Genomic DNA, 27,897 nt, shown 5'->3' with positions numbered 1-27,897 from the left:
ACTAAATTCCCCGGTTGGGTTGTTGAGGTTGGGCTGTGCTGTGCCGCGTCTTTGCTTTTTGCGGGCGGGAGGATCGACGGGATTTTCATTGCGACGCTGCCGTCCGAGAAATCGTGTAGGTAGTAGGTACTACTACTACTAGTAGTGGTACGAAGTAGTATGTATGCATGCAGGTAGTTATGTAGGTATGTATATATGTATGTACCAAATATTCATTCATCTCGCCCCCTATTTTGAACTCGCTACACAAAACCCATTAATAACATTACATATTATCGTTCAGGAATCCTCCTCAAAAGCCCTTTTAGAATTCAACCTCGCTCAAATCCATTTACAAGGGAATAGGAATCGAGAGAGAGAAAGTGACGGGGGAGCCCGACAGCTGCACCCACACGGTGAGTGGGTCGCTGCCGTACTGTTCGGTGGTGAAGCCCTTGGTGTCGGTGGGGGCGACAGGGAAGCTGACGGGGATGGGGGCACTGCAGGTGTTGTCCTTGGCGGACAGAGTCACACCACTAATCTGCTTGTTGGTGATGGTGTACTGCAGGGAGTAGTTGCACTGGTCACGGTGGTAGCGGTCGAGGAAGTTGGCAGACATCTGGGGTAATTAGTTAGCATTTACGGGGTTTTGCGAAGGGATTCCACGATCTCCAGGACTTACCTGCTGGTGCGTGATGGTGATGATGGGCCAGTCTACCAGACGTACGAGTTCCTGCACCATGGTTTCCACCCACGCTTGCATGATGGACCATTGGCCCTTCACGCCGTTGATCTCAACCTGGTCAACGCCGACATTGCGAAGATTGGCCTGATGGAACATGTAAGGGTCGCGATGAAGGCCGAAGAGATGGCGCATGGTGTCGGCCTTCTCGGTCGCGAGCAGGTCGCTGAAGCCACCGCTGCCGGCAGAGGTGTCAATCCATTCCTGAACGGTACAGGCAGGGGTATCGCAGTTGTAGTAGATGCGAGTGGCCCAACGGGGGTTCACCTGCATACCGTCGAATCCATCCGATGCAAACGTAGTGAAGTAAGGCCACATGCTGTTCTGCGGGTTGAGGAGCGGTGTGCGAGTGTTATCACCAACACAGTTGGTGATGCCGTTCTCGTACCAGGCGCGCAAGGCGTCGCCGTTGTGCAACCCAGTGATGGCGGGAGGGATGATACCGTTGGATGTGAAATGCTTGGCATCATAGAAACCACTCTGTCTCAACCAAGCCTGGTTGAAAGAGATCTCCCGCTTAACGTCGTTGTAGGTGGCATTGTTCTGCTCCTCATGGGTGAAAGTGTGAGAGATGTGACCATACAGGTCGCGGTTGGCCGGGGTGGTCCACCAGATGAAAAGATCGTCCAACTTCGTGCACTCAGTAGTCCAGTTGTACTCGGTCATGTCCTTGGGCCAAAGATCAGTGCCGGTGCCCAGAGGCTTCTTGAACTCCATCGGAGTATCAGGTGGCGAGTCGTATTCAATACCACCTCCGTTGCAGACGTCGTAACCCACACCGGCAGCGGCTTCGATAACACCGTTACCGTTGTGTCCGACCTCAACAAAGTAGGAGCTACCAGGGTTCATCTTGCCGTTGATTTCCGGAAGCCACTTAGAGATCCCATCCATATCTTGGGTGGTGATACGGAAGGTCGTTCCATTGGGGTAGTAGATATCGGTTTCGAGGAACATGTCATCAATCTGGGTGTTCAGGTTGATGCGACGGTGGCCAGCGTAGAGACCCCGAGTGAGCCAGTTGATCCATGCGTGCTGCAGGTAGTTGGAAGTTGCACTCCAGGTGGTGTCAAAGGACAAGAAGAAAGCCATTTGCTGTCTGCCATTGAAGTTGTTGATCACTGCAGCCGTGGTCTCGCTACCGTAGTTACCGTTGGCGGCAAAACGAGCAATTTCCTTGGTGGTAGCAGTGTCATTAACCGTGGCCGGGTAGTGCCAGAGGCCTGTCGTACTGACGCCCGCACCAGTCTTCAGGCCGGCTTCCTTAAAGTCACTGACATCCGAGAAAGAAACAAGCTGCTCCACGCCGGAGCCGCAGCATCCTCCACCCACGGCAGAGGCACCGTAGTTGGGTCCGGGATACACATCATACTGCACCATGCGTACACTGTACTCGAGCTGATAAGCGTAGAGTTGATTCCATTGGTCGGTAGTCAGAGCGCTCTGGAAGCCTTGGGCACCATAGTCGTAGCTGACCTCGCTCGCAACCACGATACCTCCAAAGTTTCCTCCGGCGGTGCCGTTCAGCTCGGGCAGGGTAACGCCAGACTGGGGAACGAGCAAGGTCGTAAAAGGAATACCATAGCCATTGAGGCCCGAGGTAGCCACATTAGCGGCAGCGGTGTCCTTCGCAATCACCAAGATGTTACCCGCGACGTTACCATTGGCAATGACCGACGCAGAAGGTGTTGCGGAAGGAATGATACTCGACGAGGGAGTAGGAATTAGAGACATTGTGCTGGAGGCACTCGCAGGAGTGCTGACCGAAACGAGTGTGCTAGTAAACGAAGGTAGAGAGGTGGAAGGAGAAGAGGAAATGGAGGAAGCGAAAGTAGTAGTAACGAAAGACGATGACCTCGTGACAGGAGGGGACGACGTGAACGACAGGACCGACGAAGTAATGTCGGGAGAGCTGGTCGTGACTCCGGATGTGCGTGAGGGCGGCACAGGAGCGATGACACTTGGGATACCTTCAGGCCAAACACCCGGGGGAGTGTCGCAAGTTATAAGGCCGAAGTAACAGCCAGTTCTCAGCAGCCACGGCAGAACCATTGGAAAGCTGGATCCAGGTTTTCCTGAATGGACCCGAGGGGATGTGGAAACACACAAAGAATGATACAGAGGTCGAGGGGCGAATGATAACGAATGACAGTGTGGACCTGTTGGGGTCCAATCCACGAGAATGCCTGCTGATCGACGATTCCTGTCGGTCCCTGCGGGCACAATCACATTATATACGTCAATTCTATAGCGGAAATCGAGAGCTTCAGAGCCTATCGCTCGATCGAGAGGCGTTCCAATCTTCTGTGTCCACCCCGAAGGAGCTCCACTATAGGGCTCTTTGCTGTATTCCCGGACTTCTGTCGGCTACGGAGTAATTTTTGGTTTCTACTTTTACTCATTTTAATTGGACTCAGATTTCTGCAAATCCCCAAGAGGTTAAGTTTGCCGAAAAATGGAAGGGGGAGGGTTTAAAAATAAAATAAAATAAAAATAAAAATAACAGAAAAGGCAATCTCAGCCAAGAATGGACGGGTGGAATTGATTCAGTCCACGGAGGCGATACGGATACACAGTAGAATAACAGCCGATGGCTTGCATGGGTGGAAATTGCATTAAGACCAAACAGGCCAAGTAGTCAGAAATTGAATACCCCATCGCTCCCCAGCCAACATCGTGGATACACCCTGCACTAGGCAATGGGCGACCAGGGAAGGAGAGAAGCGATACGGAGTAGCTCGTAAATGCTCGGCCATGGCCCGGAATCAGTGGGCTGAGTCGCCGCGGCAAGTCGATATTCTAGGCGAGGGTCGGATTTCAATTAGTAAAGGGTCTCCATGTCCTGAAATGGAGCCTCAGTGTCTCAAGAGGCGATAAGATGGAGGAAAGGGGGGCCAACTGTGGGGTGTAGACGAGAAATGGGAAAGAGGAGATCGAGAACGGATTTCATGGATCAAACAATCGGAGAAACCTTGTCGGGTTCATGCAGGCTGACTCGTATTGATTGAATTTGATTCATAATCATTATGTACTCGTTGACACAGTATTAGTGTGAAGAGGATTTTCCAGTTCTGTTGGACTGGTGTTAATTGTCTTAGCGTGGTTCAACTAACCTCAAAAAGTCGGTTCAGGTACGAGAAGGAATTGAATTTGAATCCTGTACAGCGCAGGAGGTGCCGAGAGTGTGGCTAGTGCGGTACATCCAATACCAATCCCGATGATAAAACTATGGTAATACGGTTCAATTGGAAATACGGTCATGCAGGGTAGTAATTTTGCAAACTTCATCCATACCGTACAATACCCAGTGAACCTCAGGATCACAACTACACTTAACCTTGTTTGGTATATAGGTATCTCCACCCCGCTATCCAACTTTTTTTCTTTTCTTTTTAGGATCCTCGTACATACGGAGTAGGTTATTAATTTAATCCAATATTTTTTTATTTTTATTTTTATTTTTAATTTTATCCGGTTTTACTTTTTTTCTTCCATGCATACTAACTTTTTCTAGACACTCCGCCTTGATCCAGACAACACTTCACGAATCCACTATGCCAGACCACCGCCAATGGCCGTACACATCATGAGTCCCGACAATCGTGCTACCCAATGGTCGATGACGGGGAGAAAATCTCTTCCTTTTGGTACTCATGGAATCGGAGGCAAACCGTCCGCTTTTCTGCATCATGGCTTTCCATCACTGGTTCTGGTCGAGTGTCACCGTTCCATCTAACTTTTCTCGGTGCTCTGCGAGACGTTTGTCGTGAGTTGGTGGACTGCCACGCTTTTGCCTCCCTCCCCACGTCTCAATCGCATCTGCCCGAGATGGATCCTGATGTGACTATACCTATAATGGGCCTTGTCTGCTGAATCCTTTCCATCTGGCAGTCCTCCGACACCCTCACATGTTTTAGCGTCAGACTAGTCGTTGGTCGCTGGCTATTTTTGTCCGCCTCTTGAGTCCTCAGAAGCGCCCCTACGGAGTACTGTCAGAGTGGTTCCATAATTAGAGGCTAGAAGTGAGAACACTGGCCATATCCGCAACCCAACTAAGGCTAAGCGTTTTTCTTTTTTCTTTTTTCTTTTTTTTTGTTAAAAAAAAAGGAAAAGGACGCTTTCTTCCTTTGAGGTACAAGCGAAAGTACAGTGGCTGTTGGATGAATGCATGCTGGGTAGCATCCTTTCACCCAGTCTCCAGCTTGCTGTATCTTTCTTCTTTACTTTCTTCTTTACTTTTTGTCTTTTTGTGCCCTCGTGTTCTCCCTTCGTTTCTTTTTTGATCACTCGCTTTGGGAATACCCTTTTTGTTCTATCCTCATTCGTTCAGCCTCACCTTCGACGGTCTGTGATCTCATCTGACTTTTGGCCCCGTAAAGCGGCACTTTGTTGTCATGAGCACTTAGCACTTTGACTGTTTCTCTTTTAACGTGATACGCCCTCAAGGGCATAATTCTCTAATCCCTTCACCTTCGTTTCTCTCTTAGTCTCTCGTTTTGATGGTCGGACCTGTGAGGTTGGCCTGCAATATCTAATCAGGATGGCGGAAATCCTCCACGTCTCAGCCCTCGGCTGGGATAAAATGAAAGATCATTGGTGGCAGTTTGTAAGTAGTGGTTGCATATATATTTCAAATATCACTGACTAATGCTATGTTAGGTGTTCATCGCTATCTTAATAGCTTGTGTTGCTACAGGATCCTTGTGGCTTCTGTACTCTGGCACGAAGAGACTGCGCAACTACATCAAGGTAGAGCTTCCTTTATCTGCTTGTGAATGCGTATCTGATCTGTCGCTCACCTGATCCAAATCACAGACAAGGCCACGCTCAGAGAAAGTGCCGCCCAATGTATCTCAACGGTTGGTTACTCTTTCCAACAAGTTGCTCAATGTGCCAAACATTCAAAGACGCAAGCCGTCTTCTTTTGGTATCTATCTTGGTTCATTCAGTTCCCCGCCGGATCGGGATCAGCTCCGGCTCTTGAACGAATGGGATCTGTTGATTGTTGATCCTTTTCAGTCGGGCACGGCCCAAGCAATTCGCTATGTGGAGGGCAAGCAATTGTTGGGAAGAGTTGACCTCGATCGTGTCCTCTCCAAGGATGAGTCGACATTGTCAGCAATCGAAAAGATCGACAACCTTCTTACAGGCACATTCGATAGTGCTAACTTCAGCGGTATGGTTCTGGCCAATTGGGAAGGAAAGTTTCCCGCCTCGGTTTTCACTAAACTCGTTGAGGTGATCGATGAGTTGGGTCTGGCAGTCTACCTTGAGACTGCACCCCCAGACTTTCTAAAGGATCGCAACTCCATGCAGAGCCCTGCCATTTCCGGAATCGTTATTCAAAATGCCAGTATACTGCCAGAAGGCCAGAAGCGCGACTATTTTCAACTCGTGAAGATGCAGCCCACTATCAAGGCGTTCGTCTCCGAAGCTTGTGTGAGAGATTTCGTGGTGATGGCGTGGGAGACAATCGACGACAATGCCACATTGTCGAATGCTGTCGTCCAAAGGTCTCTTCAATGGTGTAACTTTTACAGTGCGATTCCATGGATTGGCCAGAAGTCGGCTCTCACAAACGCTGCCCTTAACGTCAAGATCTCAGAGCCTCTACCCTCTTTTGGATGGCTGAAAGATGCCGAAATCATCAAAGCTCATGATCGCTGGCGCTCAAATTTGCATATCAAGAACGATGTATCCGACACGAGCGCTTGGAATACATTGTTGCCATTTTTTCCTACCCTGGAAGAATTGCTTACCTCGTCGGAATATGCTCAACCTGAGAACAACGAACTGACGACAAAACTCCGCGATCCACCGGAGTGGGTAGCACAGGTGAAGTCTCTGGGGAGTCCACTTTCCATATCAATGGCCGGTATTGAATACAACTCTCTTGGTTGCTTCCCGCTTGGATCTGAGGCGACAGCACTTGCCTTTGCCGAAGTCCTTCAATCACAACTGCGCCTTAAATCACTGGGCTTGCTCCATCCGGTTCCTGCTTCCAAGATTCAGAGCATCGGTTTACTCCTCAAGAAATTTCACGAATCTTATATGCTTCCCAATGCAACCAGCTCAGATCCTTACGCTGTTACAAACGCAACCTCGGACCAACTGGCGACTTCCATCAAGGAACTATCTACTTTGGCAACGAACGGATCATTGCAGGTCAACCTTGGACTGGACTCAGGACTTCGTAAGAGTGTCGACATGCGCTTTTGGGCAGTTTACCAGATGGAATCGGATGGGTTTGAAGTTTTTGCTTCGAAAAAAGCCCAAGGTTTAGCAGGAACCGTACTGCATACGTTCTTGTCTGCAAAAGGATACTCCCGCCACGTTTGTTTTGAGGTAGAAACCGCTTTAGCCAAATGGTCCCAGGACCTCGGCGATGATACCGGACTTCCTCGCCGATTCGTCCAAGACATCGACATGCTGAGCCCCGAAGAGCGACTGCTTCTATTTCAGCATCTCTCCTTGACCGACTCATACAGCGAGCTCTCCGACAGTATTTGTGCATACATTCGGAGACTGCTTATTGATGCACCTTCACTCGCTCAGCTGAAGGAGCTTAACACCGTCTCGTATCTTGAAGGCTCGGCTTCTCCCGAAGTGTTGGTTAATAGCCGCATCAAATGGTATCGAGAACAGGGATGCCAACATCCGTCTGCCTCCAAATGTCTCGCATTATTCTATCAAACAGATGCCGCTTTTACTCAGATCCTGAGGGAGCACCGCGAGGAAGACCTTGCTTTGGTATCGAAGGCCTTCTGCCAGCTGCTTCAAAATGATCACATCGATGCTTATACTGATATCATGGCACTAGCACTTTTCTGCGCTGCGAGGAAAGGAGCAATCGACGAGATTTATAATGAAGTGACCGATCGTAACCCGCTGTTCAACAATCAATCAGACCAAGCGGCTGCTTTCTCAGAATCGTTTGCTCTAGGATCACGCTGCGAGGTCTACTTTGATGTTCAGCCTAGCGCCTTTGGAAAGCTGCTCTCGGATCGTTTCAGAAGAGAGTACAACGATGAGAAGCTCCCCGATTGGATTAATGGCGCGCCTGAAATGGCCACATCTTATGCTGGCGCCCAAATTGACGTTAACCCGGATGACAAGGTCAAGCCGATGCCTGGCTACCAGCGATTTACTTTCCTTGGTGTTTTCGCATTCCCAGCGTTGATTGACATCATTCTGCTCACAATTATCGGCCGTGGTCTATACCTTTCAGCCTTTATGACCCATGACGAGCTACAGAGTGCCACTATCGCTTTGATGATTTCCCTTCTCCTATCTGGTGCAATTGGTACAATGATCGCTTGTGGAGGACCCTACTATCTCATTTCGATGGCCTTCGCAGCTTCGAATATGTTCGTCCTTATCCGATTAATTGCTGGCATTGCGTTCACAATTGCCGCCGGTTTAATTGGATTCATCGTTATCTCTGGCGTGAAAAGCCCGCAGGCTGGCATTATCTTCTATCTTTACCTCGTCGCCTTGACCATCTACCTGACGACCTTCGCTACCCTCGCCAGCTTTAGCTACCCCGGAACCGGTTTCTTGTCCGGACGCAAAGTGATCTTCAGCTGCATCCCCATTCTTTTCGTCTCGCCTATCATCACTACTTGGAGCGGCCACGATTCAGCTATTTATCTTGCTGTGCTATACGTGTTCATCGGATTTTTGCTTCTCGGCTTGCGATCAGTAGCCTCTAAATGGGTGACTTGGTATCAGAACATCAGGAGGACGGACGACACGGAAATCCGGAAATGGTATATTGCCACATATGGTAATAACGATGAGAAGGTTTTTGGAAGCCTGAGTGACCCGGCTGTCTTGAAACTGTCAAGAGATGCTCTCTTCAAGGATGTCTTGGCTGAGAACTCCCGGAGCTTCTTCTCTAAGCCCACAACTGATACACTAGTCCGCGAGCTTGCCAGAGATTGGGATTCGACAAATTTCCTCCTAGACTGGTACTGTCGTTATGCTGATGTGCCCCGGCCGATTCCGTTCAGTTCTTCCTGGAATATCCAGACCAAGGTCGGGTTAGATGTGCTTCGGAACTCCCAGAAAGGAATCCGGTTGCATAATGCCTTCATCCATTGGCGCCAATCCAGCAAAGAAATAGGTTGTGGAATCTTGTACTTTATCATAGCCCTTCTAGACAAATGGGTTGAGTTATTGAGTGGCGGACAGCTCGTTGGTCTCTCAACCTCCCTTTCTGATGCCAATCGAATGGCAGTCGGATTTGGATTGGCCTACTACCTCATAGGGGCCGTTCTCATCGATACCAAGGCCCAGGAACTCCATGATCTTGTGGGCCAGCATTCCGCTGTTGCTGTGGGATCGGCCAAGGAGATACGTCCCTCACAAAAGCGAGACGTGAGATTCAAGAGAAAAGTCTACTGGAAGACCTTTTTCAAGTTTCTTATGTGGCTGGTGTGGAGCTTGGCTATTGCAACGGCTTTGATCTGGACTTTCCAAGCACCAGTGCAAGCGATGATTATGTTTTTCGCTTATGTACTGTCCTATACAGGCCTTCTTTGGTACCAATATACGAAGATCTTCACCGGCCCGCACGCCCTCATACCACTGATGACCGGTGTGGTCGTCGGATTGCCTGTCGGTATCGCCCTCAAAGTATGCCTTGGTAATAACTTCTTGTATTCTCAGGTGATTGGTCTAGGAGCAGCCACATGGACAGTGGCTATTCTCTCCCTTTTCACTGCCAAGATGGGCATGCCCAAGAAAGTTGACTCACCCGTGGAGCTTGGGAAGACATTCCACGCATATACCGCATCGTGGGCGGACCCTGAGTGGTCCCAACAAGAGTTACAGACATTCTTCGAAGGAATGTCAGTCGTTCCTGCCGATGCGCGGTTGAAACTTGTGCCGGGCTCCCATCCCGGTGTTGAAGTTAAGACTATTCTACTTTCGCGCAAGATAGAACCCAGGATTGAAGAGGCCTTCCCAGAATCGGAAAAGCTCATCAGTACGGCGCTGGGTGCCTGGGAAAGGGGCGAAATAACCCTTGAACTTGTGCCATTGGGTTCGCTTGGCCCTAACATTCAGGCATTGAGCTGCAGTATGTCTGGTCGTCTGCAGATTGCAATTTGCGTTGGACGAGGACTAGACGAGCGGATTGATGTCAGTGCTAACTGCCAGGTTATTGCTGAGACTCTACTCCACGCGGTCGCAGAATCAATAATGCGAATGCCCCACGAGTATGCCGTGCTTTCTGAATCGCTCGTTACAGCAGGAGTGACTGAAACGACCGCCCGACAACTCCGAGAGGAACCAGATACTCCACTCGTCGTACGCTGGGCAAAGAAGGAGCTTCTGCGGCAGCTGTGTCTAGGATTCGAGTGTGACGCTCATTGGGAAAAGCTGCCTCAGAATATTAGGAACATGTTATTGGATCGTTGTCTTGGTAGGCCATGTCTACTATCTGAGGGCAGCCAACAATGGCTTGAAACGAGTCTTTGTCGGTTTGACACAAGCGACTTGAATGTGCACGTTGCTCGCTGCAACCTGGGAGCTGCGACTGCTGTTAGTATCCTTGACTACGCGAATTACGGCACCGGTGAAGCAGGAGCCATCAAGGATCCGGAAATCCCAATATATATCCCAGAGATCCCGAAGAAGCTTCCTATGGCTATGTCCATCATCCAGAAGCCGTTGAGTTATGTTTATCACTCTATTGGCTCTGGGGTCAAGTTCTTCATCGCTGCTTTACTCGCGGATTCCGAATTCCAGAGGGAATTCGATCATGTCATGAGTGAGCGACACACGTTGATTCGGGTACCGCTTGTGTTTTTGATGAACATGATTTGGCTGTATTTCAAAATGGTGCAAGATATCGGGTTGTCATTTTTCTTATTCCATGGCCGATCCAACGTGAAGCGGCTGTGGAACGAAACTAAGGGTATCACCGTTAGCATCAAGAAGAGTCGCTTTGTTGTGCAGAGCTTGGAAGGTACCTTTACTTCTTTCAGACACAACGAGCCCGACGGCGGTTACAAGGTATACTATTACTCGGGAGAGCACAAGACAGAGCCAGAGGGTATGAAGCTTCTTAAATATGTCAGTACATATTCAAAGGACATGCTTCTACTCATTCGTCAAGAGTTCAAGGACGGCAAAGTGCTCAACGAGTACCACTACGACTACCGCACTCCAACAAAGAAGAGCTTTACCCTATCCAAGGCGTGGGCGACCAGAATCCCCTTGGGTCGGCGTTGCGTACGCGGACAGAACAACTTGGAAAGTGTTCAGTACAACCGCAAAGGTCTCATCGAAGCGGGCTCCTACATGAAGGATGGAAACCTTATTCGCTTCAAATATCATTACCGCAAGAACCCTCGCTTCGGTGATGAGCTGTTGCGCGCCGAGTTTTCGTTGACACATATCACTTGCACAGTTTCCTGGTGCGCGCCTCCTCTTCGCCATCCGGAAAAGGTTGAGCGATGGATCCCTCATTCTAAGGTCACCGAAGCGACGTTTGTCCAAGGAGCTGATGTCTACGAGGCTCGTTGGCTGTACGATCACAAGTTTCATCCCACAATTTTCACGACACTCAATGGACAGAAGGTGCAGACACCTCCGATGATCGAGCACGACTTCATAGGGGTGCTCGCCAAACCCAAGCAAACTAGCTTTGCGAACGATAACCCTCTTTTATACTGCGACAGCCTCAATTCGAATGCTGTTACCCGTTTCCTAGGACTGACAACTAAGCGCTTCCCTGTATCCACTTCTCGTGCGCGTTCATTGCTATGGAAGTCTTGGAAAGACCGCGTAGACTTCGATGCAATTATGGTCCGTTGGATGGATGAGCGACTCCTGCGAAGAGACAAGACCTTGGCTCCCTACTGGCGTGCTCGTAACCGTGGTGATCTTGCAGCGGCGAAGAAGTATCTGGAACTTCGCGCGGACGCCATCACCGCCAGCGCTGATTTGGATGACAATATCTCCAGCTGGACGCCTCTTGCGGTGAAGATTAGCGATCTTTTCAACTTCGGACCCGGAGGCGATGCTGTGGTCCACACCAGATCTAAGGACTTCGGCTCTGACACTGACAAGTCGATGCATGTCATGGCTGCTGATAATGGTACTTGGCCGAACGAAGGAGGCGGTGTCTCTGCCTGTCGACGTGATATGATTAACTCGCTAAGGACCGTCAAGTGGCACATGATTTGCGAATCAGCAAATGACTTTGGTCTTCCTAAGCACCAGACGGAGCAAAATGTCCTTTCGTTGAAAGTGGTCCCTCTTTGGGGCTTGGACTTCCTCACTCCTACACATGGCCTGTTCAGGAACAAACTCGACTCGGAAGTTGAAAATGTTACATCCGCCAGTGACATGGATATCAAGCTTAACTTCATCCCAATTCTGACAGCTCTGGTGAAGGGAGCGCGTGCGACTCACCTTTCAAAGGCTGATATCAACCAGGCGACTCGGGCTTTGGTCAATTTGAACACATACTTCCAGGACTCGCGGCATTGGACTCAGATTTGGAACAGTGATCTTGTCAAAGAAAGCTGGAGAGACCTTTGGCTTACTCAAGAGATGCCTAATACTGTTCCATCATCTCAGTGGTTCCGCACCGAACTTCCAACCCTGACATCACTTGATACTGCCTTGGAGCTTTGGTATCGGTATCTCTTCATTTTCTCTATTCCAATTCCCGAGAAGATACCCAGTGTCTTTCAAGCATCGCATCACAGTGTTAGTGCATCCTATGGGGTTGTATGCAAGATGAAGAGAAACTGCACCTTACAGATTTGGGATCACGCCATTAGTTGGCGTGAAACCAACCTCTGTCTGTCGTCCGCCCTGTGCAAGCTTTCTCCATTCGTTCGCAATGCTCTCTTAGGTTTAATGCGGATCACTTCAGCTCTTACTTTGCATCATGCCGATATCATTCTTCCTTGCGCCGATTTCTTCAATCCCGGCTGGGAGGTTGAAATTGGTACCTGCCAAGGAACCATTGAACATCGCAACGTTTTCCGCAGGAAGGTCGACCCCGTTGTCAATGGTATCACTGACATGCAAAAGTTTGCCCCTGTGAAGGAGATTAAGTCTCAGCGCCCGACAGTTACCATGTTGTCGCACGTGTGGTATGCCAAGGATATCAAGATCGCTCTTCTTGCCGCCGACATCATTATCAATCAGTGGAAGTTTGATGATTATCACCTAGATATTTATGGGGCCATCGACAAGGCGCCGACGTACTCTACTGAATGTCAAGAAATCATCGCCTCCAAGGGTCTTCGAGGCAAGGTTACTCTTCGTGGTACTGCTGATCCGATGAAGGTTCTTGAAAACACCTGGCTTTTCCTCAACTCGTCACTGTCCGAAGGTCTGCCCTTGGCCCTAGGTGAAGCTGCTCTGACCGGTGCCCCCGTGGTTTGTACCGATGTTGGTGCGTCTCTTCGTGTTCTGAGCGACCCAGACGACTTCTCTCGTTACAGTGCCGTCGTCGCACCCAATGACGCCCACGCCCTCGCAAAAGCGCAAATCACCATGCTCGGCCTTTTGGGCGAATGGAGCAAGTATACTGATGACACTGAGCCGGCGCCTGTGCTCACTTCATCTCCAACATCGGAGGACGTTGCCAAGATCACCCGTCGCATGTACGAGAAGAGCGAATACCGCCGCAAACTCGGCATGATGACCCGCGATATCGTTCAGAAATCATTCAGTGGCGACCGGTACCTCCGTGAGCACGAGCAGATGTTGTGGATCGGCAAATCTGCCAAGATCATGGCCAACCGAGTTGGAGGAGCCATCACCGAGCCCACAGACATTGCAACTGCCATGCGCCAGACTCTCCCGATCGAAGAAGAAGTCATCACCATCCCTCGCAGCGCTGTGCACTCGTGGCGTTCATCTGCTGCATCGGGCATGTCGACGGTGTACAGTGAGGTTTCCAATTTCCCAATGCTCAATGGCTACCACCGCCCGTCCTCTATTCGCTCAGGTATAAGCGGTATCTCAACGGATACAGAGTCCTTCCTTCCTCTCCCCAGCAACGCCTCTCTCCCTGTGTTCGCTCCTCGTCAGACCCTAGGCTATCCTGGCACTCCTGACGGTCGTCTCTCACCTTCGGGGCGACTATCACCACTGCCAAACCCCAGGAATAGTGGTCGGCGATCCATGTCAACTGCTGGCCGCGAGCAGCTACGTGGTCTCGGACGTGAAGAATTGAACCCTTACCGCAATTCCGACGTCAGCACCATCATGAGAGACGAATTCCTTCAATCAAGCATCTACAAGAACATCGAAGGCAGCAGAAGCACCCCCAACATGATCTAAAACGAAAAGGAAAAAGGAAAAAGAAGCTGTCCCATCTAGTTCTCTTAGTTTCAAATCTCCCCCTTTTTTGCTTTTCTATTTTTGCATATCATATGACTGATTTTGGACTAAACCCCCGGTCTGCTAATCTGTCATTGTCTATACCAACCATATACCCCGAGATGATGAAGTGCTCGTTGTAAATACTTGCATCTTGCATATACTTTCCTTGACTCTGCATCAAACTTCATCATTACCACACTCATTGTTTTCCATCTTGGTTTGCTTTGATAGCATTGCATGGCTTCACGGATCTAAATTGGATTATTCCCCTATTAATACCTGATAGACTATTGCATTTTCTAGCGTGAATTTTTACTGAATTATAACTTTTCTCAAGTCCCTCAAGTCTCTTGCTGGTCTATGGTTCTAGAACGCAATTTAGAGGAATCTATGGCTCTTGTAAGACTCGTGTTCATTGTGTAAACTGTAAGTATTAATATCACCAGGTATATATATAACATTCTCGGATTCCAAGATACATCAATGCGCAAGAACTGGCACAGAACGTTTAACACTATCCCAGATCGAATCCTCAGGAACGGGATTTGCAATCTGGTGCCATTCGCCGTTGAATGCGTTGACGAGCCAGTTAGATAGACCTGCGATTCTTGTTAGTTTATTCACCGCAGACAGGACAAATCGGGACAAAGACGTACGCTCGTATATCATGAAATGCGCGTTGTGGAAGTAGATGTTATGATCGGAGTCGGGGTAGAAGTGCATGTCGTAGTTTTGTACATTGGACAAGTCCAGCTTGTCGACGAATGTTAAGGTGTTCTGGATATGTACATTGTCGTCTGAGGCGCCGTGTATAAGCAGGAAGCGCGTGGCTTCGGAGAGTGCAGACACGTTGGTGATGCTCGAGTTGTCGTAGCCGGAGGGGTTATGTTCTGGTGTATGCATGTATCGTTCTGTGTAGACCGAGTCTGGAGGGCTCCCGTGTCAGTTACCTGGTCCTGTTATTCATATTTGGGCGAGGGAGACTCACCATAAAACCGCCAGTCCGTGACGGGGGCGACGGCCATGCCATACTGGAATGTTTCACCGGCGTCTTGTTCGAGGACCTTTAGAGTCATGAATCCACCGTAGCTCCAGCCCCAGATTGCCATCCGCGTCTCGTCCACGTAGGGTTTCTTAGCCCACATTTTTGCGGTGGTGATCTGATCGTGCGCTTCGTAATATCCTAGATTTCCCCGGACTGCGCATCTCACTTTCCGTCCGCTGTATCCTGTGCCCCTGGCGTCGAGGGTGACAACAATATATCCTAGGTTGGAGGCGATATAAGATTGGAAGTCGATCGTGAACTTGCGGTCCACTCTCTGTGAAGTCGGGCCGTTATACAGCTGGAAGACAACGGGGTACTTCTTAGCAGGATTAAAGTGTGGTGGGCGGCGCTCAACGAGCTGAAGCGTGAAGCCATCAATGGTTACGTTTTGGTAGACTTCAGTGGGAAGAGCAAATGTTTCCACCATTGAAGCCAGTCTGGAGTTCTCCTCGATAGTTTTCTCGAACGTGATCTCGTCACCCTGGGTGTTGATGATGGCTTGCCATGGTACAGACGGCCCATTGTAGCTAAGCAACGCATATCCGGCGCCATCAGAGAAGGATACATCATAGAAGCCGGGTTTAGAGGTGTCGGTCAAGGGTTGAAGATTTGAACCGTCAAGCTGGACCCGGTATACGTGTCGCTGCGTCGGAGACTCCTTTGTAGCAACAAAGTAAACGATTCCCCTGCGCAAGTCCACGGCTGATGGTGCTTCCACGACTTCCCACTCTCCTGTGGTGAGCATGGTAGGATTCGGATTGTCAAGAGGCGTGAAGTAAGCTAGATGATCGTATCCATCATGGATGACTGTGTCGATGTAACCATCATCTGGTCGTCCGTTACTGGGGTCTGCGGGGATGAATTTGGTATAATGGGAAGGTTCAACCCAGCCACCGTCAAGATTGGCGATATCTTCGAATCTAACCAGCTTTCCTGTTCTCGCTTTCGTGTCAATCAGGAAGATCTTTACCGCGTCGCTTTCTCGGTTTGTGGCACGGACAATGACCTTTCCTTCAGAAGCCCATAACACCTCGATGATGATACGATCATCATCAGGGAAGTCGTCAGGAACGTTGACCGGGAATACCTCGTCTTTCTCGACATCATAGAACAGTAAGTTGACTACCGGGTTCGGAGACCCAGCTTTAGGGTACTTGATCTGCCTGACCTCTGGATAGTTCTCGAGTCCCGGAGGAGGTCGTTTCCCCGAGGGTCTTGACACGAAGTATTGGACCGGGAATTCCGGAACAGCGGACTCGTTGGTTCGAAGGAAGGCAACGTATTTCCCATCATTTGACCACCACGTTACGCTTTTGTCCGTAATGACTTCTTCTTCGTATACCCAATCGGGGACACCATAGAAAAGGTCCTCGCCCCCGTCCTTGGTAATGGAAACGACACTTTCCGAAGACAGTTTTCGCAAGTACATATTATTGTCTCTCACAAAAACTACAGCATCTGAACTCGGAGACCACAGCGCAAGTTGCACTCTTCCGTCCGGAACGCTGGGATCTAGTGGCTGAGCCGTTTGGGTCGCCACGTCAAAGATCCAATATTTTCCCGTGAACGAGTATCTCCAGTTCTTCTCATGGTTCGACATGAGTAACACCTTATTCAGGTCTGGACTAGGCCATGTGAAAGTCGGCATCAGGGTCTCCCCGTTGGCTTGTACGATAGCCTTATTCATTAAGATTCTACTGCTCTGACTGTCAACATCGTCGCCTTCCTGGCTGCGAATATCGTCAACCCGTAAATAGCCCTGTTTACCAACCTCTGCCCTCTGCACCAATAGCCCATCTTCCCCATCTGGGCCAGCAATCCATGAGATAGCGTGAGACCGAGGATTCCACGACCCTGTCAGGACTTGTTGGAGTGTCACAGGCCTTCCGGCGCTTGTGCTCCCCGAACCTGACTCCTCTTGCTGCAGGGTCTCAGAGGCTGTTTGGGGACTTGTCCGGCCTTGAGTCAAGAAGAGCACTAACGCCAGTACCCAACCTCCCAGACAGAGTATTACCAACGCCCAGAATATCTGCCGCGTGCGACTTCCCGAGCCAGGCTTCCTGGACGAGGTAGGAAGAAATGGCTCGTCGACATCTGCTTCCCCATCCTCCACATCGCGATATTTTGTCTCGTCCGTCACTCCCGATGTGCCATTCGCGAAATTGTTATGTTCGTTGTTCTCAAGGTAGGCTGTATCGACGGACAACCCTGAATCGGTGGAAGATCGGAACGATGCGCCGGACGTGGATCTTCGGCGGGTCATAGGGAAGAACTCCGCATTTTCAAGGTCGTCGGATCTCCCCATAATCATTGGCTCGTGTGGGGGAGCAATTCGAGAAGTCGCATGCAGCGAAAAGGTATGTGATAAGATAGCAAGGAGCGTCGGCGGGCGTACAGATAAGGCCAGATGGTTATCGAGGTCGGAGGAAAGCGGTGCTTGCGTTCACGACAAGAGACGTATCCATGCCCTCTCGTAACTGAATCATATATTTCAGTCTCTAATAGTGTCCCCTTCAATTTGGCCCCAGATGCAGAGTCAGCCTGGGCCCCAAAAGTTTGCCTGTTGGAGAAGGACACGAGAGCCGCGGCGTTGAATGGCAGAGGGAGTCTTGGCACCAAACTATTGAGGCCCGTTTCCAGTTAACCAGTACGGACTACGTACTGCTAGCAGTGGATCACTGTCCATACCCACTTTCAACAGGTAACCCAGCCTCTGGAGCTAAGCCACGTAATTATTCGAGAACCTGTAAAGAAGAAGAAAAAGCGGAAGTGGAAGAGGAAGAAAGCACATGAAGATACAAACGTCCCAACCAGAACTCCAACTAAGCCAAAATAATCGCAGCTACACAGTGGAAACTCTAGAGCAATACAAGCCTTTGCGTTCGTTCTCGTTATCCTCCGAGTCCCCTAATAGAATAATCGGCACAATCGTAGAATGCTATCGCAGAGTGGCTGTAAAAAGGCACGGCTGTCCCTTTACATTCAAGCATCTCTCGCAAACCTCTAATAAGTTCAGGGCCGCGTCATGTTCTAGACCGGGCTCCTTGTTCTCCATCCAGGAAAAAAGCCGATGCTTTATAGACGAGATCGTGCTTCTATCGCCCGGTAACTGTATCTACGCTGCAGTAAAAGTATCGAACTTCGGTTGCTCCATGGCGGATTCATCTCTCGCACCTTTCTCTTCCCTTGTAACCCGGCGTCTTGGCCTCCCGAAGGGGAATACCATCTTGTTCGATTGATAGAATAAGTTAAGCGAGGTAGATTTGACCATGGTGCTATTCTTAATAATGCTGTTAGAGGAGAGCCGTGGACGATAATCGTGCAGAGACTTCCACGGTGGTGTCGTCGTATCAGCGCTGGTCGTTCCACTTACAAATGGTCAAGGATGACGAGGCCCATAACTATCGACCGCTGAGAACACAGGTGGAGATAACTCAACAATTCCAGATGCGACCTGGGTTCCATTGGACGACTTCCAAGGTCGAAGATTCAGAGTGATAATACAAGCACAGAGTGCCAAAAAGGTGTACTCCGGAGTATAAATAAAAGATTCCTGCAAAGATCGTATTAGGACAAACAAGGGAGTATCAAAGACTAACTATTTCATTTGTCATTTTTATCTTTGGGCGCAATCGATCGGTCCATTTCCGCGTTATCCAACCATGGTACAGAGTACAGGAAAGGAAAGAGTTTGTATGTTGAGCGAATGTAACCGTTTTAGTTGCCTATTTTCCATCTGGATTGGGGAAAGTAGGACGGACCGAGTTCTCGCCCAAGATTCCGCGCATCAAGAATAGTAGCATGTCTATTGTCGATTGTTTGCAGATCCGCTCTCGAGGCGGGGCTACAGGGCTGAGCCACTCCCCGAGTCCAGTAGGAGACGACGCGTCAGGAGCATTGTTATTATTGGTGAACGAGAGCAAGAATAGGGGGCAAGATGGGCAACTGGCGAGGGAGGAGGACGAAATGGTGGTGCCTCCGCGCAAAGCTAAAATAACTTAACTCCAGTACACTACAACTTTATCTCTCCTTCTTTCGCCCCTCTCTGGCTCTTCCCACGTTAACTTCCATCCTAACCCCCCAACCTTGATTTTATTTTTTTTTCTTGTCCTTTTCCCCTCATCCATCGCATTGTATATACGGCCCTAGACGGATCCGTGCCAGCGAGGGGGATCTTCAAAGAACCTGGAAATACCAAGAACGTCCAAGACTGGTTGACAATCTCGGCATTGGCCCGAAAAACGTCATTGTCCTGCCTCAGACTCACACCCTGTTAGGCAGACGGATTTTGTTCTCGGCCAGGAACCACCGTTGCTTTTTTACTTTTGGGCCCCATTTTCTTAAATAGAAAACCCTATAAGGCTGATGGTCTTCTAATCTGGGGCTTACACTCTTCAAACAATCACATTCATCATGCATGCGGAGAATCCTCTACAGAGTCCCGCCGAAGTCAGCTCGGTCGGACCACAGTCAGAGTCCGCCCTACCTGGACAGATTCTCACGGGCAAACAAGAACATTGTCGGTTAATTCCCACTCTTGATAGATTTCCAAATGTGCCAATTAGCTAATCAAATGAATTACTGATGCACAGACCTTAAGCGCGAGCTCATCGCCCGCCAAGTGCAAAGCGAAATCGCCGAGCTGAACTCCCCGACGGCCCTCCAACGTTTCGGTGCCCCATTCAGATCAGAGTACGGAGAAGTTGCCCCGGTTGACTCAGAACTCCCCATCCTTCGATATATATTTGTTCATCATGTGCGCAATTTCCCCTTTCTCGACAAGGCCCGCGAGAAGGAGTTTTGGCAGGATAAATTGCAAGTGGTGAGTGTGGATCCATGTACCAGGGGGGGCAAGGATGAAGGACACTGACGGCACACATAGTTCCTAGAATCCTTCGCAAAGAAGCATGTTTCGTCGTCCGAAGACCGCCTAGAGGAGACAAAGCGCAGAAAATTGGCAAGGAAGTGTGAGAAACTCGTGGAGCTCATGATGGTATCAGGTATCCCAACGGCATCAGGGTACGAAGAAAGGATTCAATTCTCGGAAATCGAGGTCGTAGAGCGCGGTGCCAACGACAAGGGACTGTTGGTTAATATGCCGGAAGGGAATGCCATACACGGCTGGGATGTCAATGTGGCTGCCGTGAGAATTACTTCCGTCAGGCGAACTGTGCGGTATCATCAGCATGCTGTGAGCGGATAGTCCACCCTGAAAACTGAGGGATTTATCGCTAATGCTGGCGTTAGGAATTCATTCTTCGTGTTCGTCGGGAAGGAAAGTCGGACGTCTTTGTGGCCCGACGGTACGGTGACTTTGCGAAGCTCCACAGGAGGCTGCGCACCGAATTTCCCGGAAAGCCACTCCCAGTTCTTCCACGCAAGAACAAGTCCTCAACGTCGTCGAGCTTTTTCTCCTCAGCCGACGATGACGCCTCTTCGGTCTCCTCTTTATCGAGCCAGAGTGCAAGTACGCCGGATGAGGGACAAACTTCTCGAAACAGCTTAGCTCCCGGGAACCCTCTGCATCGCTCTGCGTCGCGGTCGTCCATGCGCTCATCTTTGGGAATATCCCCCAAGTCACCGAGACCTTCAGCGGAGACCTCTCGAGAGACTGTACTCTATAGAGAGGAACAACGGGTTTCGCTTCGAGCGTTCCTTCGCACTTTACTGCAGAATAAGCGGGCGGCAGAGTCAAAGGCTTTAGAGGAGTTTCTAACTGCAGAACCTATTACTCTGAATGAGGAAGAACTAATTGACATGCAACGAAGGAAGGAGGCAGATGCTATCAGGATAGAAGAGCAGAAGAAGTTCTATGAGATCGCTAGACAGCGCGCAGCAGAGCTTGATGTGTACATGGAAAACTTCCGTCGAGATATTGTAGAGAGCAGTAAGTGCAAACCCTCTACTTCTTCATACTCTCATGCTGACGGTAATGATCCCTTTGTAGATGGCCTGACGAAGCTGTTTGCGGAAATTAGAGAAAAGCCGACGGTAGAGGATCTCAGTCCTCAATATCAGAAGTTTGCAGAATGGCTTCGGATCGAGTATGTATTCTTTCCTCACTATGCTCAATATTGTTACGGTTGCTTACAAAGTCTAGGGTTGCCGCAACACTGTACCATTTGTTCTTGGCCGAGGACAACTCGCCTGAACTATTCGCACAGTTCAAGAGGATACACTCTCTTGTCCCATACACATTGATGAAGAATGTTATCCGAATTGCGAATCCTGCAGCCGTTATGTCTGGGGTTTTGGATCTTTTCCTTGCTCAGCCATTTGGCTCACGGTCTCTTCTGCAGCGGATCTTTTCCATGACTCTGAACGATGGCATCAAACAATTCCAAAAGGCCATTGACTCACTTGCTTCCAAGGTTGATGATGCTTCTCTCTGTCAGAAATTGAAGGCGTTCACAGACTCAGATGAGGAAACCAAGAATGAGATCCGTGCCGAGGCTGAGGATGAGGATATCGACATTCTCGTGGCAATTCTTCGGTCTGACCGCTTCTCTCCCGAACTCACACCGGAGCAATATGGTAATGTATTTAATGCCTATGTCGCCTGGAACCAGGCGGTGGAGAGTGTCGATGCAGAAATGCGTGAAGGTGCACAGTGGTTTGCAAACATGAAGCAGCTACTTAAACTCTACACACGGCAGCGTGACAAGGCCATGATGCTCAGCATCGTTGAAGAACCAGTTACCCTCCAACTCTTCCGCGACTTATTCACAATATTCTACGAGCCGCTAGTGCGCGTTTACAAGTCGGCAAATGTTTACAATAGTATCACTGATTTCGCTCAATTTGCCGACGACGCCATACAGGTGGTTGAGAAATGTCAGCGACAAGACGTATCTGCAGATCCAAACCAAACGGTCCAGTCCTTCATCGATCTTTGCGAACGTCATCAAGCGAGCTTCTATAAGTTCGTTCACGAGGTACACCTTCATGACAATGGACTATTTGGCTCTCTGATGGGATGGATTGAAGATATACTTGATTTCCTACGCCACGGGCCTGTTGGTGGCAAGCTTGACATGAACGCCTTGCTTCACGGAGCTAAGGATGTTGGACAAATCGATAAAGATAAGGCTCTCGACGAGATCAATGCACTTATCAAATGGCATGAAGACCGCAAGCGGTGGCACCTGAATAAGACCAGGCAGAAGATGGCGGCGGAAGGAACCGGGAATGACCCCTTCCCGACATTTAAGGGAAGTGATTTCGGCTTAGACGAGGTATGTCAAAATTCAAGTAGTAATCGAATGGTGAAGTGAGATTCTAACCCTCCGCTAGGGCGACCTGGAAGACCTTGCCATCTCGGACGCAGAGTCTGATCCTAATGACGAGCTCGACGAGGAAGATGACCTTGACCCCATCTCTGCTGAACGACGACGACGGGTCAAGCAACAGGATCAACTCCGTCGCACGGCTGGCGAACCTGTTAAGCCTGAAGTCCAAGAGATTCTCAAATTAGCCGAATCGTTTGGAGTAATGTTACGGATGGTCCTTGCAGAATAGCCTGGCTACTGCTTTGCCGTGATACCCTAGATATTCTTTTCGGCAACTTTGTCATCATGGGTTTGTTGATTTCACAGCTGTTGTAGACAAAGAGGAGCATTTCTTGGCTGCGTGGCACTTGGTTGTATTGTTGTTGTTTTAATTCTGCATCACCTCATAGCATAATAGAGAAGACCTTTTAATGTTTCATATCAGTTTCTTTCTTTCTAGTGATTGACATGCTTATGTAGATGTTGGAACAAGACGTAGAACAAACTACTGCACTTAGGGGTTGGGAGCCGTGGTTGACAGCGGGCACTAAACCCCTCCGATCCACCTGCATCGTCACCGGCCGAAGTCGGTTTCCATAGCGACATAAGCATGCATAGCGGCGCATCTTATCATTTCTCCTTATCTTTCTACCTTCAACTGCTTACAGTACCACCACTGCTTCGCCCAAACCATGATATCCCCTCAGAAGAATAATAACGGAGCTGCATCGCCTCGCACCTCCGTCCCCTTGCGAGGTCTGTTCCGCGATGGTGTGTGGTGCTGCAACTGCAAAGAACGCCCCCCGGCGGTCAAATTACAGACTAAGAACCATGGCATAAATCATGGAAGATGGTGTAAATGCTCCTAGCCTCTTGCCCGTCTGCTCTAGGTAGTACCGAACCCGAATCATAGCACTAACAAACACTAGTCTACACCTGTCAACGACCCCAGCAGCAGCGCTGCAACTTCTTCCTCTGGGCAACTGACGCCGAAGCCCGCGAAAAACTCGCCATTCTATCAAACTCAAGAACAGAGCCGCAGAATATGCCCCAGACACCCACCAAAGCTTCCCGACATGAAGGAACAGGCCTTCTCACTCCACAGACCGATCGTCCACTGCGTCATGCCCCTGGGTCCGAGTCGAGGAATTTTCAGACCCCCTCCAAAAGCGCTAAGGCGCGCATGATGACAGAGGACTCCGATGGGTTCGAATGGGATGATACCATTGCGGACGAAGCCGCTACGGTGCAGCATAAGCCTCGCCAGCCGGACTTTGGGCAAGCTGCTGGTGGCTCGGATTTCCTCCCACGAAAGACGCCCCGGACAGATTCTTGTACCTCACCCAGTAAACGGAAGCTGTCTGATATGGAGAGCGCACCGTCCCTCACGCCTACGTCAGTGTTTTCTCCCCGGTCGACTGCGTGTCGACTTCCTCCGGCATCAGCTGAAATATCGGTGACTCCTACGCCGAGCAAATATAAGAATGCGCTATCTGCTGATTCTGCGGCAGATACGTCAGAGTTATCACTTCAGGCCTTGAGGATTCTGGAGAGCCATAACGTGGTCGTGCCCAGGAAAGCTCAGGAAGAGCTCACCGAGTTGTTAAACAGATATGACCTCAAAACCAGAGGCATAATTCGAGGACGAGACATCTCGCGATTTGCAATCAAGAAGAAAGATGAGGAGATTATGAAGCTCAATGAAAGGATTGTGATGCTAGAGTCGCAAAGGGAATTGAGTAAGAGCATGGCTAATGGTTCAGGGAGGCAGTAGTGCTTATTTTGGAATTGTGGACGGCATGGTAAGATACCCCAGCTTGCTTTTAGGCACTTTTTGTTTACATCTTCTTTCGGGTTTGTAAGTAAATTCTACTGTTTGGCTTAGAGCGATTGTTGCTAGCATTTATTTTTGTTGTCCAGAGCGGATAGATGCGCTCGGTTCACGCATCTTAGATCATATGGAAACAGCGATAGGCTCCTGATGCTAATGCTGGCTTTTCTTTTTTTGTTTTTGGTATCAAACCCTCGAGACAAATGTCAGTGAACCCCCGAACACACTGGAGCCTATGTAGCGTTGAACTATATAGATTGTAGATCTTATCAAGATCTATCAATGTCACGTGGTGATAAATCGCAAACTCCCAAAATCACAGCCCAAAATTAGCGGATCAGAAAAACACATTTCTACGAAGTCCACAATCCAAGCAAACGATGCCCTGTCGCCCGGTAGCCTAAGGAGTCTTTCAATAAATTCATAGCTCTCGACTATCAGACAATCTTCGTCCATGGAATCCACGACAGCCCCTAACGCCTCCAAAACGCCTAACAGCGACCTCCCCACCATGTTCCGACCCCCAGTGAACCGTGCAATGCGGGTTCTGGATCGCTCATTCTTCAAGAAGACGGTGCCCCTATCTGCCGCGACGGTTTTCAAGTCCTCCGATATCTCGAGGGTGCGCGGCCAGCTACAAAAGAGTCGGGATTTGCTGGCCGTTCCGAGAATTAGTTCGGTTCAGGACGTGAAGGTTAAGGATGAAGTGAAGAAATGCTTGTTGCTGAAGGAGGGTATTAAATATGATGGTTAGTCTTGCTGGCTGTGCCTTTTAGGGAGCCTGTGTGAGGGTTGGTGCTGATGTGTGGTAGATGCTACAACATGGTCGCCAACGATCAATGAGCTTGTGGAGAATGGTGCTGTTGGAATTGGACGGTATGATTTCGAATTGGACTACGATTACTGGCCTTATGGTAGGTACCACATTGAATGTATTTTTGAATGGGACTAGAGCTAATCCGCTATGGTCTAGCCGATATCATGAACGCAATTCTGCCGGAAGACATGCTTGAGGAGCTTCCTCAAGGGTTCACCCAGGTGGGCCATGTCTGTAAGTCCGCTCTCTCCAGTCTGCACTTGTTTCCCCTGATCTGACAAGACTTAGCTCATTTGAATCTCCGCGAACAATATACCCCTTATAAGTACCTTATTGCCCAGGTGTTGAAAGACAAGAACCCCACAATCCGGACAGTGATTAGAAAGACCGAAGATGTGGGCGCCCACAGCGAATTCCGCACGTTTCCCTTCGAGTTCTTGGCCGGCGACGAGGATATGAACGTTATCCAACATGAGCAGGGCTGTGAATTCCGATTTGACTACTCTCGTGTGTACTGGAACAGCCGTTTGGAGACCGAGCACCGTCGACTCGTGAACAAATTCCGCCCGGGTGAGATGGTTTGCGATGTGATGGCCGGTGTTGGCCCGTTCGCTGTCCCAGCGGGCAAAAAGAAGATTTTCGTTTGGGCCAATGACCTTAACCCGCACGGATATGAGGTCATGCAGGATGCTATTCGCAGGAACAAGGTCAACCAATTTGTGACCCCGTTTAACAAGGACGGAAGAGCGTTTATCCGCTGGTCTGCCAATGAGCTCTTGCAAACGGAGCCAGTGACTGTAACTATCCAAAAGAAACAAAGAAGGAGCGCCCAAAAAGAAGAGCAGGCCCCTGCCCCCCCAGCAGAGGTCTATCACCGACCCACTGTCTTTGGTCACTACGTGATGAACCTTCCGGCCAATGCTCTCGAGTTTCTTGATGCATTCCCTGGTGTCTATGCTGGCAAGGAATCCTTATTTGCGCCGCATACATCTACACCTCTTCCAATGGTACATGTGTATTGTTTCTCCGGTCATTCGGAAGATGAAGTGGACGACCACAAGGACATTTGCCAGCGCATCTCGGAACGAATTGGCTACACCATCACGCCGGAGGATCGAGTCGGGGGAAGTGGAAACGCAGAGCTGGAGCTGGCCATTCACAATGTCAGATTGGTTAGCCCCAACAAGCAAATGTTCTGCGCTAGTTTCCGTCTACCTAAGGAGGTCGCTTTCCGACAAGTATAATGCGGAAAGTTGCATATAAAGTCATCGCATTGCAGGAGGCGTTCGGGCCGTGAATAGATTATGGATAGACCAATAAATAGCCAATCTGACGTTGATACCCTTTCCGCTCAATATTTTACAATATAAGTACGAATACAACGTGAACTTTCCTTCGCCCATGTTGATATAGGTCTTATCTCTATCCAAAGGCGGTGACTTATATACCGCCTTTTACTGCCCATACAAAACTCCGCCCGCAAAGAGTTCTCCCAGTCCCGCATCAGAGTCAACACCCTGCCTCAACAGCTTCCAGCGTCTGGACTCTTGGAACATTCAACTCGACAGTCATCGAAACGAAAGGCCCATTGTATCAGTGCACCACGTGATATCACATACGGTACCAAAATGAGCGTCCAATTGCCACCCCCAACACATCGCAAGCGCGCCTTGCCCCAAGGCGAGCTCGAAGCCGCCTCGACTCTCAGACTAGGCGCGGACCAGAATACTCATACTTTGTCGCTTTCCGAAGCAAGACTCGTCATCAACAAAGTGCTGGAGAACAAGCGCAGGGGCGGAAAGAAATACGAGGAGCCGGAGTGAGTGCCGGAAGTCGACCGGTGGTCAACACAATACAGAGGAATACCATCATGCTCACAAGCGTCTTACAACTTAGGAACCTTACCAAGACCCTGGACTATCTGGAAGTATTTGCTCGATTCAAGGACGAGGAAAACATCAAGGCCGTCGAGCGACTGCTCAATTCGCATACGGAGTTGGAGATGTTCGAGCGGTCACAACTGGGTTAGTCACTTTTTGTCTTTTGCTTTTTCTTTTCCCCTGCTTGGCCTGTGGCTTCTGGCCTTCTATTTTTTGAGGTCCTTTCAGCCGAGCCGCTTTCTGCCGTTAATCTGCATGTACCCCGTTATAGTCTAACCAGGAGACAGGGAGTTTGTGCTGCGATAATGCCGAGGAAGCCAAGTCCCTCATCCCCAGTCTTCAACACAAAATCTCCGATGGCGATCTGCAAGAGCTCTTGGACGAGCTGACCAAGCTGCGGAATTTCACGGAGTAAATTTGTTATCGCCGTTTCTTATCGGACCATACTTCCTCTCCTTTCGCATCTTTTTTTTTTTACCTCATTTTTTTTTGGCTGGCTTTTTGTTGGTCTGTAGCATGGAGTTTTGGAGTTGAAGTTGACCCGGAAAGCATGTGATGTAAAAACTGCACGATTACCACATGAGGCAGATGATATAATAGACATCTATAAGAAGTGTTGGGGGTCGGGGATAAGGAAAGCAACGCTGACAGCCTGATAAGAAGCCGGGGGTTGCGTCGCGTTGGGGGAGAGATAGTGAGGTGACATCGCATGCATTCCTGAAGAGTCATAACCAGTTGTCCAGAGCTAGAAAAGCAAGCTAGCTAGCCTCGGGAGAGAAGAGATTTGATAATGATAAACTCCCGTCGAGACACTCATTGGTTCGACCAGAGGGTATCTGAAAGTTTGCGGTGCAGGTGTACGCATGCGATTCCGAGGCCTCATTGTCCCCCATAAATATTAAGTAATGAAATCTTGGCTCCTGCAAATGACAGGCAATACCTACAGTCCCGACTCGAACCTGGTGTCACCGCCCACGGCATA

General features: G+C 49.6%; 6 protein-coding genes across 6 annotated transcripts; 3 read left to right on the top strand and 3 right to left on the bottom strand.

Moving 5' to 3' along the window:
* Positions 1–28: 28 nt before the first annotated feature.
* Positions 29–2,895, bottom strand: agd3 (putative extracellular serine-rich protein). The gene is made up of 2 exons (XM_032081203.1): positions 662–2,895; positions 29–598 (listed from the first exon to the last, which is right to left on the bottom strand). Exons 1-2 carry the CDS (start codon positions 2,768–2,770, stop codon positions 332–334), a joined length of 2,376 nt encoding a protein of 791 aa, XP_031944649.1. The 5' UTR covers positions 2,771–2,895; the 3' UTR covers positions 29–331.
* A 1,077-nt stretch (positions 2,896–3,972) lies between these two features.
* Positions 3,973–4,241, top strand: BDV37DRAFT_241534 (uncharacterized protein). The gene has a single exon (XM_032081202.1). The coding sequence runs from the start codon at positions 3,978–3,980 to the stop codon at positions 4,134–4,136; it is 159 nt and encodes a 52-aa protein (XP_031944648.1). The 5' UTR covers positions 3,973–3,977; the 3' UTR covers positions 4,137–4,241.
* Positions 4,242–4,925: 684 nt separating this feature from the next.
* gtb3 (glycosyltransferase family 4 protein) lies at positions 4,926–14,224 on the top strand. The gene is made up of 3 exons (XM_032090421.1): positions 4,926–5,324; positions 5,378–5,467; positions 5,534–14,224. Exons 1-3 carry the CDS (start codon positions 5,259–5,261, stop codon positions 14,030–14,032), a joined length of 8,655 nt encoding a protein of 2,884 aa, XP_031944647.1. The 5' UTR covers positions 4,926–5,258; the 3' UTR covers positions 14,033–14,224.
* A 69-nt stretch (positions 14,225–14,293) lies between these two features.
* dapB (dipeptidyl aminopeptidase dapB) lies at positions 14,294–17,669 on the bottom strand. The gene is made up of 3 exons (XM_032090423.1): positions 15,063–17,669; positions 14,731–15,000; positions 14,294–14,673 (listed from the first exon to the last, which is right to left on the bottom strand). Exons 1-3 carry the CDS (start codon positions 17,428–17,430, stop codon positions 14,555–14,557), a joined length of 2,757 nt encoding a protein of 918 aa, XP_031944646.1. The 5' UTR covers positions 17,431–17,669; the 3' UTR covers positions 14,294–14,554.
* Positions 17,670–17,819: 150 nt separating this feature from the next.
* On the bottom strand, positions 17,820–18,714 carry BDV37DRAFT_31195 (uncharacterized protein). Its single transcript, XM_032090422.1, has 3 exons — positions 18,493–18,714; positions 18,294–18,399; positions 17,820–18,234 (listed from the first exon to the last, which is right to left on the bottom strand). The coding sequence occupies exons 1-3, from the start codon at positions 18,582–18,584 to the stop codon at positions 18,058–18,060; spliced, it is 375 nt and encodes a 124-aa protein (XP_031944645.1). The 5' UTR covers positions 18,585–18,714; the 3' UTR covers positions 17,820–18,057.
* Positions 18,715–19,532: 818 nt separating this feature from the next.
* BDV37DRAFT_269406 (uncharacterized protein) lies at positions 19,533–27,330 on the top strand (the record flags this gene model as incomplete). The annotated part of the gene is made up of 15 exons (XM_032084358.1): positions 19,533–19,638; positions 19,712–19,941; positions 20,002–20,310; positions 20,367–21,006; positions 21,067–21,163; positions 21,220–22,354; positions 22,413–22,622; positions 23,340–24,126; positions 24,689–24,967; positions 25,031–25,132; positions 25,192–25,269; positions 25,324–26,273; positions 26,619–26,854; positions 26,932–27,059; positions 27,203–27,330. The coding sequence occupies 15 exons, from the start codon at positions 19,533–19,535 to the stop codon at positions 27,328–27,330; spliced, it is 5,415 nt and encodes a 1,804-aa protein (XP_031944644.1).
* Between the last annotated feature and the right edge of the window lie 567 nt (positions 27,331–27,897).

Source organism: Aspergillus pseudonomiae (genome assembly GCF_009193645.1).
Source record: "Aspergillus pseudonomiae strain CBS 119388 unplaced genomic scaffold BDV37scaffold_12, whole genome shotgun sequence".
Classification (NCBI taxonomy): domain Eukaryota; kingdom Fungi; phylum Ascomycota; class Eurotiomycetes; order Eurotiales; family Aspergillaceae; genus Aspergillus; species Aspergillus pseudonomiae.
The sequence above is the reverse complement of the archived record's forward strand: the minus strand, read 5'-3'. Positions and strand labels throughout refer to the sequence as shown.

What these genes read in the sequence shown, in the direction of transcription:
- agd3 (XM_032081203.1), bottom strand. Translation starts at nt 2,770, where the DNA reads ATGGTTCTGCCGTGGCTGCTGAGAACTGGCTGTTACTTCGGCCTTATA. An exon ending in TCACCATCACGCACCAGCAG is followed by an intron (nt 599 to 661) that starts GTAAGTCCTGGA and finishes TAATTACCCCAG; the next exon opens with ATGTCTGCCAACTTCCTCGA.
- BDV37DRAFT_241534 (XM_032081202.1), top strand. Translation starts at nt 3,978, where the DNA reads ATGCAGGGTAGTAATTTTGCAAACTTCATCCATACCGTACAATACCCA.
- gtb3 (XM_032090421.1), top strand. Translation starts at nt 5,259, where the DNA reads ATGGCGGAAATCCTCCACGTCTCAGCCCTCGGCTGGGATAAAATGAAA. An exon ending in AAGATCATTGGTGGCAGTTT is followed by an intron (nt 5,325 to 5,377) that starts GTAAGTAGTGGT and finishes ATGCTATGTTAG; the next exon opens with GTGTTCATCGCTATCTTAAT. An exon ending in GACTGCGCAACTACATCAAG is followed by an intron (nt 5,468 to 5,533) that starts GTAGAGCTTCCT and finishes TCCAAATCACAG; the next exon opens with ACAAGGCCACGCTCAGAGAA.
- dapB (XM_032090423.1), bottom strand. Translation starts at nt 17,430, where the DNA reads ATGATTATGGGGAGATCCGACGACCTTGAAAATGCGGAGTTCTTCCCT. An exon ending in CACGGACTGGCGGTTTTATG is followed by an intron (nt 15,001 to 15,062) that starts GTGAGTCTCCCT and finishes GGAGCCCTCCAG; the next exon opens with ACTCGGTCTACACAGAACGA. An exon ending in GCATTTCATGATATACGAGC is followed by an intron (nt 14,674 to 14,730) that starts GTACGTCTTTGT and finishes CAAGAATCGCAG; the next exon opens with GTCTATCTAACTGGCTCGTC.
- BDV37DRAFT_31195 (XM_032090422.1), bottom strand. Translation starts at nt 18,584, where the DNA reads ATGGAACCCAGGTCGCATCTGGAATTGTTGAGTTATCTCCACCTGTGT. An exon ending in CTCGTCATCCTTGACCATTT is followed by an intron (nt 18,400 to 18,492) that starts GTAAGTGGAACG and finishes AGCATTATTAAG; the next exon opens with AATAGCACCATGGTCAAATC. An exon ending in GGTTACAAGGGAAGAGAAAG is followed by an intron (nt 18,235 to 18,293) that starts GTGCGAGAGATG and finishes ACTGCAGCGTAG; the next exon opens with ATACAGTTACCGGGCGATAG.